The sequence below is a fragment of the Dendrobates tinctorius genome, unplaced genomic scaffold, assembly GCF_039654945.1.
Source record: "Dendrobates tinctorius isolate UK_male_01 unplaced genomic scaffold, ASM3965494v1 ptg000031l, whole genome shotgun sequence".
Lineage (NCBI taxonomy): Eukaryota > Metazoa > Chordata > Amphibia > Anura > Dendrobatidae > Dendrobates > Dendrobates tinctorius.
In genome coordinates this window covers 6,158,382-6,176,225 of record NW_027361699.1, presented here as the reverse complement: position 1 = coordinate 6,176,225, position 17,844 = coordinate 6,158,382, and the positions used below count along the sequence as shown (strand labels likewise).

Sequence of the window (17,844 nt, the reverse complement as noted above, 5' to 3'; positions counted from 1 at the left end):
TTCAAGCAGCTCATTGTAGCTACAGGACCTCCCATGATGTGACCAATAGGAGCTGCTCAGCTGCGGTCATGTGACTCGCAGTGCACACTGGGAGTCATGTGACCGTAGGTCATATGGTCACATCATGCAAAGTCCTGAAGCGATGAGCTTTCTGAATGAGCTGCTGCTGCTGCTCACCCTGCAGGAGGAGGATGACAGCAGACTAGACACAGGAAAGCCACGGGGGAGCTGGGAGCAGGAGCGATCATCAGTAGGTAAGTGTCTATAGTGACTGGGGGTGAGTGCAGGCACATGTAATCTGCACCGCTCCCCTGTCTACCAACTCGGCACTGTTTCAGCACCGAGGTGATGGACAGCGGGTGCAGTGAATATTACATGAGCCTAATGAGCGGGAGCACAGGACCTCCCGCTGTCTCTGCAGCCCTATCCAGCCTACCCCAGCCCCCTAACTCCATGCCAGAGCCGCCCCCCCACTCTATAGCACAGCAGCACACAGTTTCGCTTTATAAGATGCACCCCGCACTTTCCCCAAAAATTTGGGGGAACAAAAGTGCGTCTTATAAAGCGAAAAATACGGTATTTTGCGGAGATACTCAGTCTTCATAAGATAAATTACACAGTCTATGTATAGAATGTGTTCAAAGAACACATGCGGAATCACCGCATGTACAAAAGCCGGCAGCGCTTTGGGCAGCGCTTTGGGCAGAGCTGCGTCCAAAGCGCTGCTAATATGCCACGTGGAGACATACTCTAAGTGTCACATGGTCTGTGTCAGTATATACACACACCTTTACTGAAAAGCCAGAGGCTACAACACCATTAAAACATCTCTCAAGTGGTTGTTTTTTTCTGCACTGCAGTGGCGCTTTAACCCCTTAACAACTAGAGGTATTTTTGTTTTTGCATTTTCATTTTTTGCTCTCCTTTTTCCCCAGAGCCACAACTTTTATTTTTTGGTCAAAATGGCCACGTAAGGGGTTTGTTTTTTGCAGAAAGAGTTGTACTTTTGAACGACACAATTGGTTTTAACATATCATGTACTAGAAAAACGAGAAAAAAATTCCAAGTTCGGTTAAATTGCAAAAACAAAAAAAAGTGCAATTCCACAGTTGTTTATTTATTTACCATGTTCACTAAATGCTAAAACTAGCCTGCCATTATGATTCCTCAGGTCAATTCGAGTTGATAGACACCAAACATATCTAGATTCTTTTTTATTTAAGTGGTGAAAAAAAATTCCAAACTTTGTAAAGGAAAAAAAAAATAGTGCCATTTTCCGATACCTGTAGCATCTTTATTTTTTGAGATCTCGGTTTGGGCGAGAGCTTATTTTGCATGCCGAGCTGACATTTTTAATGATACCATTTTGGTGCAGATACGATCTTTTGATCGCCCGCTATTGTATTTAAATGGCATGTTGTGGTGACCAAAAAAACCTAATTCTGGCATTTGACTTTTTTTCTAGTTACGCTGTTTAACTATCAGAATTTTTTTTTTTATTGATAGATCGGGCGATTCTGAACGCGGCAATACCAAATACGTGTAGGTTTGATTTTTTTATTGTTTTATTTTGAATGCGGCAAAAGGGTTTGATTTGTAATTTTTTTTTAAAGATATATTTTTTAAAACTTTTTTTTACCTTTTGCATGCTTCAATAGTTTCCATCGGAGACTAGAAGCTGCAGTACTTTGATCTCTGCAACACACAAGTGATGATCAGATCGCCTGTATGTAGCAGAAATACTCACTTGGTATGAGCGTTGACCATCGTGCGGCGCTCATAGCAATCTGGCAGTGATAACCATAGAGGTCTACTAGAGACTTCTGGTTGTCATGCCAACCCATCGGTGACCCCGTCAAGTGATCGCGGGATTTCCAGCATGCTTGCCGGACGCATGAGTTAAATGCCGCTGTCAGAGATTGATTGCGGAATTTAACAGGTTAAGAGCCGCAGGTGGATAGCGATACCACATCACAAAAAATGCTTATTTAGTACTATTATGCTTAAAGTCGGAAAGAGTTTAAATGTTCGTTCCCTGCACCCGTTCTTATACTTGGGTCATTACATTTCAAGTGAACCAATGCAATTTTCCTCTATATTTTTAATTCTTTTGAGATTTTGTTCTCTGGTAATATAGTGTGTTAAAGAAAACAAAATTTGAAAAAAAAAATGTTTATACAAAATTATGAAAAAATGCCAATTTCTATGTTGCATGCCTTTAAGTTTCTCCTCATAACTTAGGCCAGAACAAAGAGAGAAACAGGAAAAACACCAATACACTCAGAACTGAACAGGCTTTCACCTTGTATGTCACAAGAACATCTTTGTTAATATCTTACTCAAGCGGACTCAAACACAAAATTTTAAAAAATGATTTCCAAAAAATCTGATAAAAAAAAATTTCAAAAAATTCACATGTGCCTCCTATGCTCCTAGCCACATCGGTACCAAAATTCAAGCTGGGATCTCAAAGGGATCATACTTTAAAAAACAAGTATATGAACAGTGTCAATTTGAAAATCTCGAATTCAGATCTGTTCAGCTTGTGGTCTGAAAGTGTAGGGTCTATGTTTTCCAAATAAAATAATAAATTATAAAAAAAAATAAAAATTTAACCATACCTTCTAATGTGTTGGACTCTGAGAAAATGTCCGCCGGAGGTGGCGCATGCGCAATCAAGATCTCGGGAGATGAAATCTTGGTGCGGAGATCTTCATTTACGCATGTGCCTCCTCCGGCGGCCATTCTCCCAGAGTCCATTGAATAGAGGAGTATGGAAAGTGCAGGGCTCTGGGCATTCAAAAAATGTATTCGGAGCCCTTGCACCGTCGAACACCTGGGGCATGCAGCCTGACTTTTGCCACTGCCAAAAGCTTCAGGCAGCAGCCACCCTGCTTCACCGCAGCCGGTAAGTTCCACCGCAGCTACAATTCAGATTATAAGATGGACCTCATTTCCCCTCCAAATTTGGAGGGGAAAAAGTGCCTCTTAAAATTTGAAAAATAAGGTAACTAAAGAAGATAAAAATGAAAAAAAAAAGACTAACAACAAAAACACTTATTTTTAATTCACAAAAGTAGCACTTCAAAAGCACCAAAAAAGATGGATTTTTGGTTCTTACCGTAAAATCTCTTTCTTGGAGCCTTCATTGGGGGACACAGAATACCATGGGTGTATGCTGCTGCTGCTAGGAGGCTGACACTATGCAAAACAAGAAAATTAGCTCCTCCCCGGCAGTATACACCCACCGACAGGCACTAGGCACCTCAGTTGGTGAGAAAGCAGTAGGAGAAGCAACGGAAACTCTCTAAACATATGTACCAACCCAACAGGGGACTCAAAGACCCAACACGGTACAATTTAAAAGGGAGGGTGCTGTGTCCCCCAATGAAGGCTCCAAGAAAGAGATTTTACGGTAAGAACCAAAAATCCATCTTTCTTTATCGTCTTATTGGGGGACACAGAATACCATGGGACGTTCCAAAGCAGTCCCAAGGGCGGGAACAGCAATAAGAAACGAAAGAACAGGAAAGGCTTAGGTCGGCCGGTGCGCCACCGCCGCCTGCAGAACCTTCCTACCAACAACTGCATCAGACGAGGCCTGGGTATGAACCCTGTAGAACCTCGCAAATGTGTGCAAGGACGACCAGGTCGCAGCCCTGCAAAGTTGCAGAGCCGAAGCCTGGTGTCGAACGGCCCACGAAGCTGCCACAGCCCGGGTGGAGTGAGCTCTCACTCCCGGAGGGGGCCGTTTTTCCTGAAGTCGGTATGCTTCCTGAATGGTAGAACGAATCCAGCGAGCGATCGTGGATTTGGATGCCGGAAGCCCCTTCCTGTGACCTTCAGAGATGACCAGCAATGAATCGGATTGACGAAGTGAAGCGGTCCTAGCGAGGTAGACACGCAAGGCTCTAACAACATCCAGCTTGTGGAGTGACCTCTCAAGAGGGTGAGAAGGAGCCGGACAAAACGATGGAAGAACGATATCCTCGTTGATGTGAAAGGAGGAAACCACCTTTGGCAGGAAGGAAGGAACGGGCCTGAGGACGACTTTATCCTGATGGAGCACCAGATAAGGAGAACGGCATGACAAGGCCGCTAACTCAGAAACTCTTCTGATGGATGTAATGGCGATCAAAAAGGTCACCTTCCATGACAAAAGTGACAAAGGAATGTCCTGGATGGGCTCAAACGGCGCCTTTTGGAGAGCGCCAAGAACGAGATTGAGATCCCACGGTTCTATTGGTGAATGATGAGGAGGAGCCACATGAGCGACTCCTTGAAGGAACGTCTTAACCTGCGGTAAGGAAGCGAGCTCTCTTTGAAAGAGGATAGACAAGGCAGAAACCTGGCCCTTCAGGGTACTGAGAGACAGACCCGAATCTAAGCCAGACTGGAGAAAACCCAGTATGGACGGAATGGAAAAAGCCATTGGAAAAACTTTTTTATCGTCGCAAAAACGGAAAAAAGCCTTCCAACACCTGTGGTAAATGCGGGAAGAGGCTGGCTTCCTGGCTTTGATCATCGTCTGAATCACCTGGCTGGAAAAACCTGATTCTCTTAGGATTGCAGCCTCAACGGCCATGCCGTTAATTTCAGAGACCGAGAATTCTCGTGGTAAAGGGGGCCTTGCGAGAGAAGATCCGGACGGACTGGAAGTCTCCAGGGAACGTCCGCGAGCATGTTCACCAGTTCCGCATACCAAGGCCGTCTCGGACAGTCTGGAGCCACAAGAATTACTGGAACGCCTTCCGATTTTATCTTCTTGACCACTCTTGGGATCAAGGCAAGAGGTGGAAAAAGATAAGGGAGTTGGAACTGGGACCACGGAATTACTAGGGCATCGCAAGCGACGGCTAGAGGGTCCCTGGACCTGGCTACGAAGCGCGGAACTTTGTGGTTCATCCGAGATGCCATGAGGTCGACGTCCGGAGAACCCCAGCGCTCGCATATCTGATCGAAGACTGAGGGATGGAGAGACCATTCGCCTGACGCTAGGCCTTGACGACTCAGAAAGTCGGCTGCCCAGTTTTCCACCCCTGGAATGTGCACGGCGGAGATTGCTGGGACGTAACGTTCCGCCCAGCGCAGAATCCTGGCCACTTCCGACATGACTTGGTGGCTGCGCGTGCCGCCCTGATGGTTTATGTACGCCACAGCCGTGGCGTTGTCCGACTGAATGCAGATCGGCTTGCCGACGAGAAGGGGTTGCCAGCGAAGAAGGGCCAGAAAGACTGCTCTGATCTCGAGCAGATTGATAGGAAGAGCTTCCTGAGGGTTCCAGTGTCCTTGAGCCGTCCTCTGATGAAAAACCGCTCCCCAACCCAGGAGGCTGGCGTCGGTGAAGATGACTTGCCACCGAAGCGGGAGGAAGGACCTCCCTTGGAGGACTGATGTAGACATCGTCCACCAAGTGAGGGATTGCCTCACTTTGAGGGGGAGAAGAACTGGCCGGTCTAAGGACCTCGTCGTCTTGTCCCAGGCTGAAAGGAGGGACAGCTGAAGAGGACGAAGGTGAAACTGTGCAAAGGGCACTGCTTCCAAGGAAGCTACCATCTTCCCCAGAACATTCATGCAGAATCGAAGGGGAATGGGCGTTGGCCGTTTGAGGGCCCGAATCCCTTTGAACAGAGCCGCAAATTTTTCCCTCGGAAGAAACACCCGGGCCAGGTTCGTGTCGAACTCCATGCCTAAAAAGGTCAGACGCTGAGTGGGGCTGAGGACGGACTTTTCTTTGTTGACTAACCATCCGAGACGGTCGAGAGTATCCAGGGTTATCTGAAGACTTAGGAGACAGTCTTGACGGGACGAGCCCTTGATTAAGAGATCGTCCAGATAAGGAATGATGAGAATCCCTCTGGATCGAAGGATGGCCATGACCGTCGCCATCACTTTCGTGAAAACACGGGGAGCGGAGGCTAGGCCGAAAGGGAGAGCCGTGAACTGGTAATGATCGTCCTGAATCGCAAACCTGAGATATTTCTGATGTTGCAAGCAAACAGGGATGTGCAGGTAGGCATCCCGTATGTCCACAGAGCAGAGGAATTCTCCGGGTTCCATTGAGGCTATCACCGATCGAAGAGACTCCATTTTGAAGTGAAGAATCTTCACGTGGCGATTGAGCAATTTGAGGTCCAGGATTGGCCGCAGGGAACCATCTTTCTTCGGGACTACAAAGAGATTTGAGTAGAACCCTGAAAACCGTTCGTCTGAGGGAACGGGAACAATCCCTCCGGCGGAAAGAAGGGAGGAGACGGCCTGAAAGAATCCTGGAATGTGGGACCGTTGTCTTGGAGGACGAGACAGGAAAAAACGCCTGTCTGGCGGGGAAGAAAATTCGATCTTGTAACCGGATGCGATGATTTCCCTGACCCAAGCGTCGTCGACAACCGACAGCCAAGCGTCCACGAAAAAGGAAAGTCTGCCTCCCACCCTGGAAAAACTTTCAGGTGGGGGTGCCCCGTCACTTGGAGGCAAACCTACCGGAACGGGCACCTGAGGACCTGGAGTATTGTCCTCTAGATCTCCAGCGGGGAGCGGGCTTGTAAGAAGGTTTCTTCTGCTCTGCTCCCTAGAAGCGGAAGGACGCTCTTGCTGGACAGATCTCTCTGTGGACGAGACCGGACGAAAAGGCCTAAAGGGCCGAAAACCCTTTCTATTAAAAATGCGTCTTGGTCGAGACTGGGGGAGAGAAGTACTTTTACCCCCAGTGGCATCGGAAATTATTTGATCCAGCTTGGCCCCAAAGAGCCTAGAACCATGGAAAGGCAGATTGGTGAGCGACTTTTTCGAGGTGGTATCCGCATTCCATGACTTTAACCAAAGAACTCGGCGTACAGCTACTATATTGCTGTTAGCCCTAGCTACACAACCGGCCGCATCTAAGGAGGCGGCTAAAAGGTATTTACCCGCGTGATTAATTTGATCTGCTAGATCTGCCAGCTCGTCCTGGAGAGCTGCCGCTAAGATGCCCCTGCGAAGAATTTTTGCCCAAGCCGAAATGACTTTAGCTACCCAGGAGGAGGCGAAAATAGGGCAGAGGGAGGCACCGGAGGCCTCAAAGATAGACTTCGCCAAAGATTCTAACTGCCTGTCCGTCGGATCCTTAAGCGATGCACCGTCTGGAAGGGACAGAACTGTCTTAGAGGCTATGCGAGAAACGGGAGGGTCCACTTCAGGGGCTTTGGTCCATTTAGAAAGCAAATCAGCCTCAAATGGGTACAGAACATCCAAATACCTGCGGCCCGAAAAGCGTTGCTCAGGGTGCTCCCAATGTGTGACTAGAGTAGTATCAAACTCGTAGTGGTTTGAAAAAGTTTTAGATGGCGGTTTTGAACGTTTAAATGGAACAGAACATTCCTGAGGAAGGGGCTTGTCCTGCTTAATCTCCAGGGTTTGGAAAATAGCTGAAAGAAGACTATCGACCATACTTCGTGTTTTAGACATGTCATCTGCTTCTGAACTAGATCCTGATTGTGGATCGTCGTCTGACCTAAGGTCGTCCACTGAAGGAGACGGACACCTGGGTGAAGCAGACGGGGCTAGCGAACTGGAAGACGAGCGCGATAGGAGACGCTTCCTGGACATCCTATTCGGCCTGTCCCTCTGAAGGTCGCGGTCAGGAGCGGACGACTCACCCTGAGAGGCGGTCGGAGCCGCGGTGGCTGAAGATAGCTGAGGCAAACGTTCTAGGACCTGGACCAGGGACTGAGAGACTTTGGTCAGATCGGATACCGACAGACATAGCTACGGCCCATTCTGGGAGAGGAGAAGTGCCCCCATCACGGGAATCTGTGTGCTCCTGAGAGGCCGACATAGCTGAAGGACTGCAGGACGGGCAGAAAGGAGATGGCTGACCCGAAGCCCACTTCCTTTTACAGCGCGCACAGGCGTAATGAGTAGCGGTGGGCCTGAAACAGAGCTCCCCTGCAGGGTTGGGCATAAGGAAAACTGCGCTGAATGGCCGCGGAAATTGGGGAAAGAACTGCGGAGGAGGGCTAATATCTCTGCATAGAGCATAGCCTACCTAGTTCCGGCGAGCAGCAGAAACGCTGAAGTGTCCCCCAAGCAGCGCAGAAAGGCAGGACCGAAGAAACAGGAAATGCCTGATGAGGTGAGCGGTGGGCGGAGCTTAGCGGCTGAGCCGCATTTGGAGCTGACATGAAGGATGGGGACGAGGAGCCCTGTGATGGGCTAAAAAAGGCGCGAGGAAAGCGCGCTCAGAAGGAGGAGGAGGCCCCCTGAGAGCGGGAGCAGAACTGAAAGTGAAAGTCAGCACCGCAGCCCCATGATTAAATCGCCCAGGAAGGAGAAGATAAAGTCCTTGTAATGGAGGTACTGGCGCGCAGGAGAACTGTGGAAAACCATGGCCAGCTATGAAAACAGGGAGAGAAAATCCCTGTATTGAGCCCTTTAATATGAGTGGAGAGGCGCGCGGCTGGTGAGAGCGGCACCCGTCAGGCAGGGAGAGGGGCGGGAAATTCAAATAGCCTGGTGATGTCCAGTTACCCACCAATGTGCCTCTTGGGGATGCTGCGGGCTGGAGGGATCGTTCAGGCACCTACCTGAAGTCCCTGAAGAGGATGACCACAGGGACCTCTCACAAGGGTAGTGGCAAGTCGCTGGCCGCTGTACTCTGTACACGCTTTCTATAGAAGACGGCATTAACCTCTTGATGGCGAGGGGAATCTTGCGATCGCCGTCTTCCTCTCAGCCCTGTCCCGAGAGAGGGGTGAGGAGGGGGATTTTGGCAAGGACCAGCCACCTGTCCGCATCCCATAGCACCCGGAGGTGATATGGGACAAAGTCCTGCCGGCGCACTGAGAGTTGCGATGTGGGATCACCACATTGCTCGCTCAGCCGCCTGATATGGGAAAGCAGAGTGAACTTTCACCCTGTTTCCCGACTTGAATCTGCAAAACAAAAGACAAGAGAATTAAAAAGTTCCACTAGAACACCTAAGGAAAGAAAAGGTTAATTGCGGATCTGGGAAGATCCCGGTCCGCCTCCTACAGACACTAAGCACAAACTGAGGTGCCTAGTGCCTGTCGGTGGGTGTATACTGCCGGGGAGGAGCTAATTTTCTTGTTTTGCATAGTGTCAGCCTCCTAGCAGCAGCAGCATACACCCATGGTATTCTGTGTCCCCCAATAAGGCGATAAAGAAAAATAAATACCCCATGATGTCAGGTAATAAAAAAAAAAATTCAGATTTGGATCACTTGAAATGGAACGGAATGACCCACTCACCTTCAGGTGGCTTCACCTTTAACAGACGCAGCTCCACTCCCGTGGCGCCATCTTGTGACAGTAGCTTCTGACTGGCTGGATGTCACAAGCTGCCACTGCAAGTCTATGAGAACTAGAACAAGGCTCTAATAAGACTTGTATTGAAAAGAGACCTCTGCCGCCTTCAAGCAAACACTGGAGCATGCCAGCAGGTCACTTTTCACAGACTGACTAGAGTAACGTTGGAAAAGAATGAAGTCGGGACAACATGTGAATATGAAATGGGGGCAGGAGACTTACACTTAAAAGCACCACTACAGCGGTGCAAAAAAACAAAAAAAACACACCCTGGAGTGGTGCTCTAAGGAAGAGGTGCAACTATCTAAACACAACCATGAAGACCATGGTGATCTCCAAACAAGTCAGGGACAAAGTTGTTGATAAGTACAAGTCAGGGTTGGGTTCTAAAAAGATATCCCAATCACTTAAGATCCCCCAGAGAACCATCAAATTAATTATCATCAAATGTAAAGAACATGGTACCACAACAAAGCTGAAAAACAGAGGGCCACCCACCAAAACTGTCAGCCCAGGCAAGGAGGGCATTAATCAAAGACAACACAGAGACCAAAAAAAACCCTGAAAGGAGCTGCAGAGTTCCCAAGCAGAGACTGAAGTATCTGTCCACACGACCATAATAAGCCAATCAGTACACTCCATAGAGGTGGCCTTTATGGAAGACTAGGCAGAAAAAAGCCTTCATATACACACAAAAAATATAATGCTCGTTTTGAGTTTGCCAAAAGACATGTGGGAGACCCCCAAAGGCAAGGAGGAAGGTGCTGTAGTCACTGGGATAAATAAAAACATTCCAGTGTTACTGCCAAATAAAGTTACATGTCAGATTTGAAAAATGGGGATTGTTCATGAAGGTCAAAATCAGTTCTATCACTAGCTTGCTACGCACAGCAACTAATCTAAAAACTGTACCCAGAGACAAAGCCAATAAAAACCAAGTAGGGGGCTACGAAACCTTACAGTGGAAAAGCAATGTACATGTTACATTTCACACACAGAAAAGAATATAAAAGAGAGGCCTTACTTTTTTCAAAGTAGTAATCAGACCTGTATGCTTCTGAGCATGCTGCATGGTGACCTGCAGAGAGGTCAACTCATCCAAGGCATTAATACATCTGTAGACATCCTAATTAGAGACATAAAAAACTGAAGTAAACAATGAGTAAATAGCAAAATCTGGAGACACAAGGAAACAGTTCATCACAGAAAATAGATACATTTTTTTACCAGGTATTCGCTAAATAGTACGGAAATGTTATAATTTGACTCGTTTGATTACAGCAATACCAATGCTGTACATATTTTATTGTTCTAGTTTTATATTATAAAGCATTTGTAAGACTAGTGGGATGCAGCTACCCTACATTGTCATAATCTCTGGTAAAGGATCAATGTTAATTTCTCTTGTAAGGGCCTCTTTGCTGACCTCACAACACTGCTCTCCAAGGCTAATATGGTGCAGAATAAGACAGCAATGGACGTCTCCCCTCATCAGCAACGAATCCTGCTTATTCGTGGATGCAATGATAGACAGGGATTGCTCTGGAAACCAAATGTCTACAGGCAACGCCATGTAGAGGTTTTTACGAGGAAATGTCACACCAGTTTTACTCCCAGGATTATGGTGTCAGGTGGCATAATGTTTGGTAGCAAGACCCCACTAGTATTGAAGGTACTCTAACAGCTCGGTGTTACATATACTTGGTTGCAGAACCAGTAGTACGGCCATTTCTCTAAAAGATCCCAGGAGATGCTTTTTAACACGACAACGCTATAATGTAAGTTACTCTTTCTTCTGTGAGCAGCTTGAATGGTCTAAACATACTGTCATGGCCTGCAGTATCTCCAGCCTTCTCGTCTTGAATCAAGCATACTTTGTAAAATCATTGATTCACAACTGCAAGAGCTGCCAGCTGCGAATCTTGATTTATGTGCCCAATTGCATTCAGTGTCACAAAACATTTCTCAGTCTACCATTAATAACCTCACTGATAACATTCCAAGGAGTGTATGTATTTCTGAAAGTGATGATCATACTTGATAATGAATAAAGATATTCAAAACATCTCAATTTATACAGTATCAAGTATGAACATCCCATGCAGATGCTCATGCTTAATACAGTTTCCCTTTATGTTTCTGTTTTTTCATAATTTGAATATCATTAACATGTCTATTGATCTTGTGATTTCCATGATGTTGAGTACTGTAAACATTGTATTTTAAATTTTCACTTTAGGGGACTTGATCTTCAATAAGCTCATTTGCTCACATAATAAATACCAGAGAAAGAAACAAGAAAAGCAGCACTCACCCGATCCTTCTTTCACGATGTGGTTTTAATCCATAAAACTGGTTACATGAATATTTGGGGAAGTGCAGGTGTCACGGGAGTTGTTTCATGAACAGTAAGACCTGCTGGATAAGGTCTTATTGTTCATTGCCCAGAAGGTCTTACTGTTCATGAAACAACTCCCCTGACACCTGCACTTCCGCAAATATTAACCCCTTAAACCGAAGGGTGGTTTGCACGTTCATGACCGGGCCAATTTTTACAATTCTGACCTCTGTCCCTTTATGAGGTTATAACTATGAAACGCTTCCATGGATCCCGGTGATTCTGACACGGTTTACTTGTGACATATTGTACTTCATGGTAGTGGTAAAATTTCATTCATATAACTTGCGTTTGTGAAAAAAACGGAAATTTGGCGAAAATTTCGCAATTTTCCAAATTTGAATTTTTATGCCCTTAAATCACAGAGATACGGCACACAAAAAACTTAATAAATAACATTTCCCACATGTTTACTTTACATCAGCACAATTTTGGAACCAAAATATTTTTTTGTTAGGAAGTTATAAGGGTTAAAAATTGACCAGCGATTTCTCATTTTTGCAACACCATTTTATCTATATGATAGAAAAAACCCAAAAGTGACACCATTCTAAACACTGCACCCCTTAAGGTGCTCAAAACCACATTCAAGAAGTTTATTAACCCTTTGGGTGCGTCACAGGAATTTTTTGAAAATTAAAAAAAAACAAAAACTGAACATTTAACTATTTTTTCACAAAAAAAATACTTCAGGTTCAATTTTTTTATTTTTACCAAGGGTAACAGGAGAAATTGGACTGCAAAAGTTATTGTGGAATTTGTCCTGAGTACGCTGATACCCGATATGTGGGGGGGGAACCACTGTTTCGGCGCATGGCAGACCTCAGAAGGGAAGGAGCGCCGTTTGACTTTTTCAATGCAAAATTGGCTGGAATTCAGATCGGACGCCATGTCACGTTTGGAGAGCCCCTGATGTACCTAAACAGTGGAAACCCCCCACAAGTGACCCTATTTTGGAAACTAGACCCCCCCAAGGAACTTACCTATGTGGTGAGAACTTTGAACCCACAAGGGCTTCACAGAAGTTTAAAACGTACAGTGGTACAATTAAAAAATCATTTTTTCCACAAATCATTTTTCCACACGATCTTTTCACCCCCAATTTTTATTTTTCCAAGGGTAACTGGACCCTAAAAGATATTGTGCAATTTGTCCTGAGTACGCTGATACCCCATATGTGGGTGTAAACCACTATTTGGGCGCATGGCAGAGCTCGGAAGGGAAGCAGCGCCATTTGACGTTTTTGGCTGGAATTGAGATCGGACACCATGTCGTGATTGGAAAACCCCTAAACAGTGGAAACCCCCCACAAGTGACCCCATTTTGGAAACTAGACCCCCTAAGGAACTTATCTAGATGTGTGGTGAGCACTTTGAACCCCCCAGTGCTTCACAGAAGTTTATAACGACCGGGCGTAAAAATATCGTATTTTTTCAGCAAACATCATCTTTTAGTCCACATTTTTTTTTATTTTCCCAAGGGTAACAGGAGAAATTGGACCCCAAAAGTTGTTCTCCAATTTGTCCTGAGTACGCTGACACCCCATATGTGGGAGAAAACTACTGTATGGGCACACGTCGGGGCGCGGAAGGGAAGTAGTGACGTTTTGGAATGCAGACTTTGATGTATTGGTCTGCGGGTGTCATGTGCGTTTGGAGAGCCCCTGATGTACCTAAACTATTGAAACTCCCCACAAGTGACCCCATTTTGGAAACTAGACCCCCACGGAACTTACCTAGATGTGTGGTGAGCACTTTGAGCCCCAAAGTGCTTCACAGAAGTTTATAATGCCTGGGCGCGAAAATAAAAAAATCATTTTTTTTCCATAAAAATGATATTTTTGTCCCCAATTTTTTATTTTCCTAAGGGTAACAGGAAAAATTAGACCCCAAAAGTTGTTTTGCAATTTGTCCTGAGTATGCTGATACCCTATATGTGGGGGTAAAACACTGTTTGGACGCATGGCAGAGCTTGGAAGGGAAGGAGCACCATTTGACTTTTTCAACGCAGAATTGGCTGGAATTGAGATCACACGCCATGTTGCATTTGGAGAGCACCTGATGTGCCCAAACAGTGGAAACCCCCCAATTATAATTCCAACCCTAACGCCAACACACCCCTAACCCTAATCTCAGCCCTAACCCTAGCCCTAACCCTAATGGGAAAATGGAAATAAATACATTTTTTTTATTTTATTATTTTTCCCTAACTAATGGGGTGATAACGGGGGGTTTGATTAACTATTTATGGCAGTTTTTATGTTTGGCAGCTGTCACACGCTAAAAGATGCTTTTTATTGTAAAAATAGTTTTTGCTTCACCACATATTGAGAGCTATAATTTTTCCGTATTTTGACCCACCGAATCATGTGAGGTCTTATTTTTTGCGGGACGAGTTGGCGTTTTTATTGGTACCATTTTCGGGCACGTGACATTTTTTGATCGCTTTTTATTCCGATTTTTGGGACGTAGAATGAACAAAAAACAGTGTTTCATGAATTTCTTTTGGGGGGGTGGCGTTTACACCGTTCCGCGTGCGGTAAAATCGATAAAGTGGTTTTATTCTTCGGGTCAGTACGGTTACAGCGATACCTCATTTAGGTTTTTTTTTATGTTTTGTCGGTTTTATGCAATGAAAACTATTTTATATAAAAAATAATTATTTTTGCATCGCTTTATTCTGCGAGCTATAACTTTTTTATTTTTTGCGGATGACGCTGTATGGCAGCTCGTTTTTTGCGGGACAAGCTGACGTTTTCAGCGGTACCATGGATATTTATATGCGTCTTTTTGATCGCGCGTTATTGCACTTTTTGTTCGGTGGTATGATAATAAATCATTATTTTTTGCTTCGTCTTTTATTTATTAAGGGGTTCTTTAAAGGGGTTAACTAATGGGACAGTTTTATAGGGCGGGTCGTTACGGACGCGGCGATACCAAATATGTGTACTTTTGCTTTTTTATTTTCAAAAAATGAATTTATTGGGGAATATTTTTTTTTTTTTACTAATTTATTTAGCGATTTTTTTAAAATTATTTTTACACTTTTTTTTTTTACTTTATTACATTGTCCCAGGTGGGACATTACTGTCCTGTGACAGATCGCTGATCTGTCACATCACAGATCACAGTGACAGATCAGCGATCTGTCACAGGCACTGCTGCAGACTTCCTCATGCCTGTGCTTTGCAGGCAGTGAGGAAGTCAGCTCCCTACAGGCCCCCGAAGGTCCCCGTCGCCATCTTGGATCCGGAGGCCTGTAGGGAAAGAGCCCCCCGCAGCAGCACTGCACATTGCGCTGCCGTGGGGGGCTCAGGGAAGCACGGAGGGAGCCCCCTCCCTGCCGATGCTTCCCTTTAACCCCCGGTACACCGCGATCGTGTTTGATCACAGTGTACAAGGAGTTAACGTGTCGGGGACCGCCCCTGACACATTGTGCCGGGTGTCAGCTGTGATAATCAGCTGACACCCGGCCGCGATCAGCGGCGCTCACCACGTGGGTGCCGCTGATCGCTATGACGTACTATCCCGACCCTGGGAATTAAGTCCCAGGGCACATGGACGGGATAGTACATCTGATGGCAGAAAGGGGTTAATGTAAACAATTTTATGGATTAAAACCACATCGTGAAAGAAGGATCGGGTGAGTACTGCATTTCTTGTTAGCTTCTCTGATATAATACATGTTCTTTATGCATGCACCCCCAGAAAAGATCCGAGGAGGCTATTTCTGAGGATTTGGGTTGGAATTACACAGAGAAAAAAAGTGACTTGGTGCCCAGAATAAACCTTCTTTTTTGAAACATATACTAAATACACTACATGAGTGACAGAGGGGGCCACCCTCCGTCTATTCATCTTAAAGTTATGGGTGCTTCTGAATGCTGCATTTTGAGGGTTAAACTATCAGGATCTGCTCTAGCACTGATCCTGGCAGTTGAGGGCTAAGTAATACTACCTTGCTGATCTTGTGATGGTACTGGCCATTCCACAAAATAGGCTTAATGACAAAATATGTAGCAAAGCTTGAATTGGCAACCTACAACAATGTTGATTTTTCTGTGTTACTTGGGAACAAGTTAAAGTTGATCATTGAAACAGCTACGGCAACTTTTATAGATTTGGTTCTATTTCAATCCATTTGTTACATGTCACACATATTTACACACTGCAGGGTAAGAGAGGTAAAGTGAGAATACGTGAATGGACAGAGTTTAATGCTTTCCAGCTTCTTGAATCAAAACTATGATGTAGAAATCCTTAAAAAAAAAAAAAAAAAAAAAAAAAAGTGATTGGGATCAAAAATTTTCAGGATATTTTTTTTTTATTTTTTGCCTTTAATAACTTAAAAAAAAACCAAAAAAAAAAAAACGACCAAAACTTTTGTATTAGAGATTTTACTTTACAAAGACAGGATTATATAGTTGCATAGAAAAACAAACTTTATGATCCTAAAAGCGCAACATACCTGGTGGTCAATTTTTAAAGCGCTCTTAATTTCAGCATGTATCCTTTGAAGTCTGGAATCTATGGAGACTTCTGAAATGTGTACAAAACATTAATAAACAATCACTATATTATACTGTTGGAGGTAGAAAGCTAAAAAATACCAAAATAAGGGAAACCTTTTTTCTTGTCAAACTTCACTTCAGGTTTTTTTGCTTCTTCTTTGCTGTCAAGACAAAAAATGGTGACAAACGTTACATATTGATTGAGACAGATAAATCAAATTGTTTAAGCCAAAACCCTATAGTCAAACAGCTTTAATAACACCAGTGATCTGGTAACAAAGGGTCTACTTCATCTAGACAAGCATTGTTCTTGCTGGTCTAGATGAGGATGTTTTGGAGTAGGGGGTTCCCGATTCATGAAGAAGCATAACACTATGTGTGCGCATCTCCATAAATTCTACTACAGTCATTACTGGATGAATGGTGTTTTCCACATCACTGTTCCAATCTTTTGGAGTTAGGTGAAAATGGCGGAGAACACAAAAAGTCACAAAATTTTACTGCAGCCTTGAAATGCGCAAACATTATGGGGTTTCTTAGGCTGAGTGCAGACGGAGTTTTGAGCCCTGCGGATTTTTCCGTGCAGAATGGAAGAAAACCGCAGGTCAAGTGACCTGCATTTTTCCTGCGGATTTCTTCCATTTTTCACGCGGTTTTCATGCGGTTTTCCATTGCGGTCTTCCCCCTGCGGATTTGGTAACAGGGGAGATAGAAAACCGCACAAAAGTAGTAACATGCTGCGGATTTTGTACCGCAGGAAAACCGCGCGGAAAAATCCGCGTCTGCACAGCGTTTTTTTTTTTTCATTCATTTTAAAGGTACTGTACATCACAATGCGGATATGCAACGTTTCTGCGCGGTAAAATCCGCTGCGGAAACGCTGAAAATCTGCATCGTGTGCACATGGCCTTAAGGCTTTTTACATTTAAAAGCTTTGATTAATCGGACAAAGAATATTTAGGGACAAGTCACAAACTTAAAAACATGTATAAAAACATTCAACAGTTGAGATTCCTCAGTGGTTGCTAATATGGTGTAACTATTTATATGTACCAAACGTCCAACTGGGGTCTGTATGTAGGGGAGACAGGACAAAAGCTTAGAACAAGGATAAATTCTTATAGCCACATAATAAAAGAAGAAAGAATAGATCTAACTGTGGCCAAACCATTTTGTTTTGCAAACATTTTTTTAACCTTTTAAAACATAACGACTTTAGGAAAAGAGAAGGTCAGCAGGACCGGGGAAGGAAAGGAATGACAAAAGGAAAAGAATGGGGAACAAAATGAAAAAGGACTACAAGGTCCTTGTAAGAACAAGACTATTAAATAGTAACAAACTATAAGGAATAACAATCTCACGCATTACATCCCAAAATACAATAAGCATTAAATAAGAAATTTCTCAAATCCTTAAGTAAACAAAATTATCCATCAATTCCATTTTTTACAGAATTTATCAAAACTATTATTGACTATAGCAATTTTTTGTTCAAAAGATTTATGTAAGTTTACTTTGTCAATAATATCTTGAAGAAAAGGGACGTCAGGGAGTTTCCAGAAAAGAGCAATGTTAGATTTGGTTACCAATAAAACATGGATTATAATCGATCTAACAGATGGATCAATCTG

General features: G+C 44.4%; 1 protein-coding gene across 6 annotated transcripts in view; it reads right to left on the bottom strand.

The window, feature by feature from the left end:
• Positions 1-17,844, bottom strand: part of PSIP1 (PC4 and SRSF1 interacting protein 1) — a 168,164-nt gene that overhangs the window by 21,907 nt on the left and 128,413 nt on the right. For all 6 annotated transcript variants that reach the window (XM_073572150.1, XM_073572154.1, XM_073572149.1 and 3 more), the window contains 3 exons: positions 16,328-16,374; positions 16,171-16,241; positions 10,330-10,431 (listed from right to left, as the gene is read on the bottom strand). In XM_073572150.1, coding sequence (XP_073428251.1) covers positions 10,330-10,431; positions 16,171-16,241; positions 16,328-16,374 — 220 coding nt within the window. The remainder of the gene's footprint in view (positions 1-10,329; positions 10,432-16,170; positions 16,242-16,327; positions 16,375-17,844) is intronic.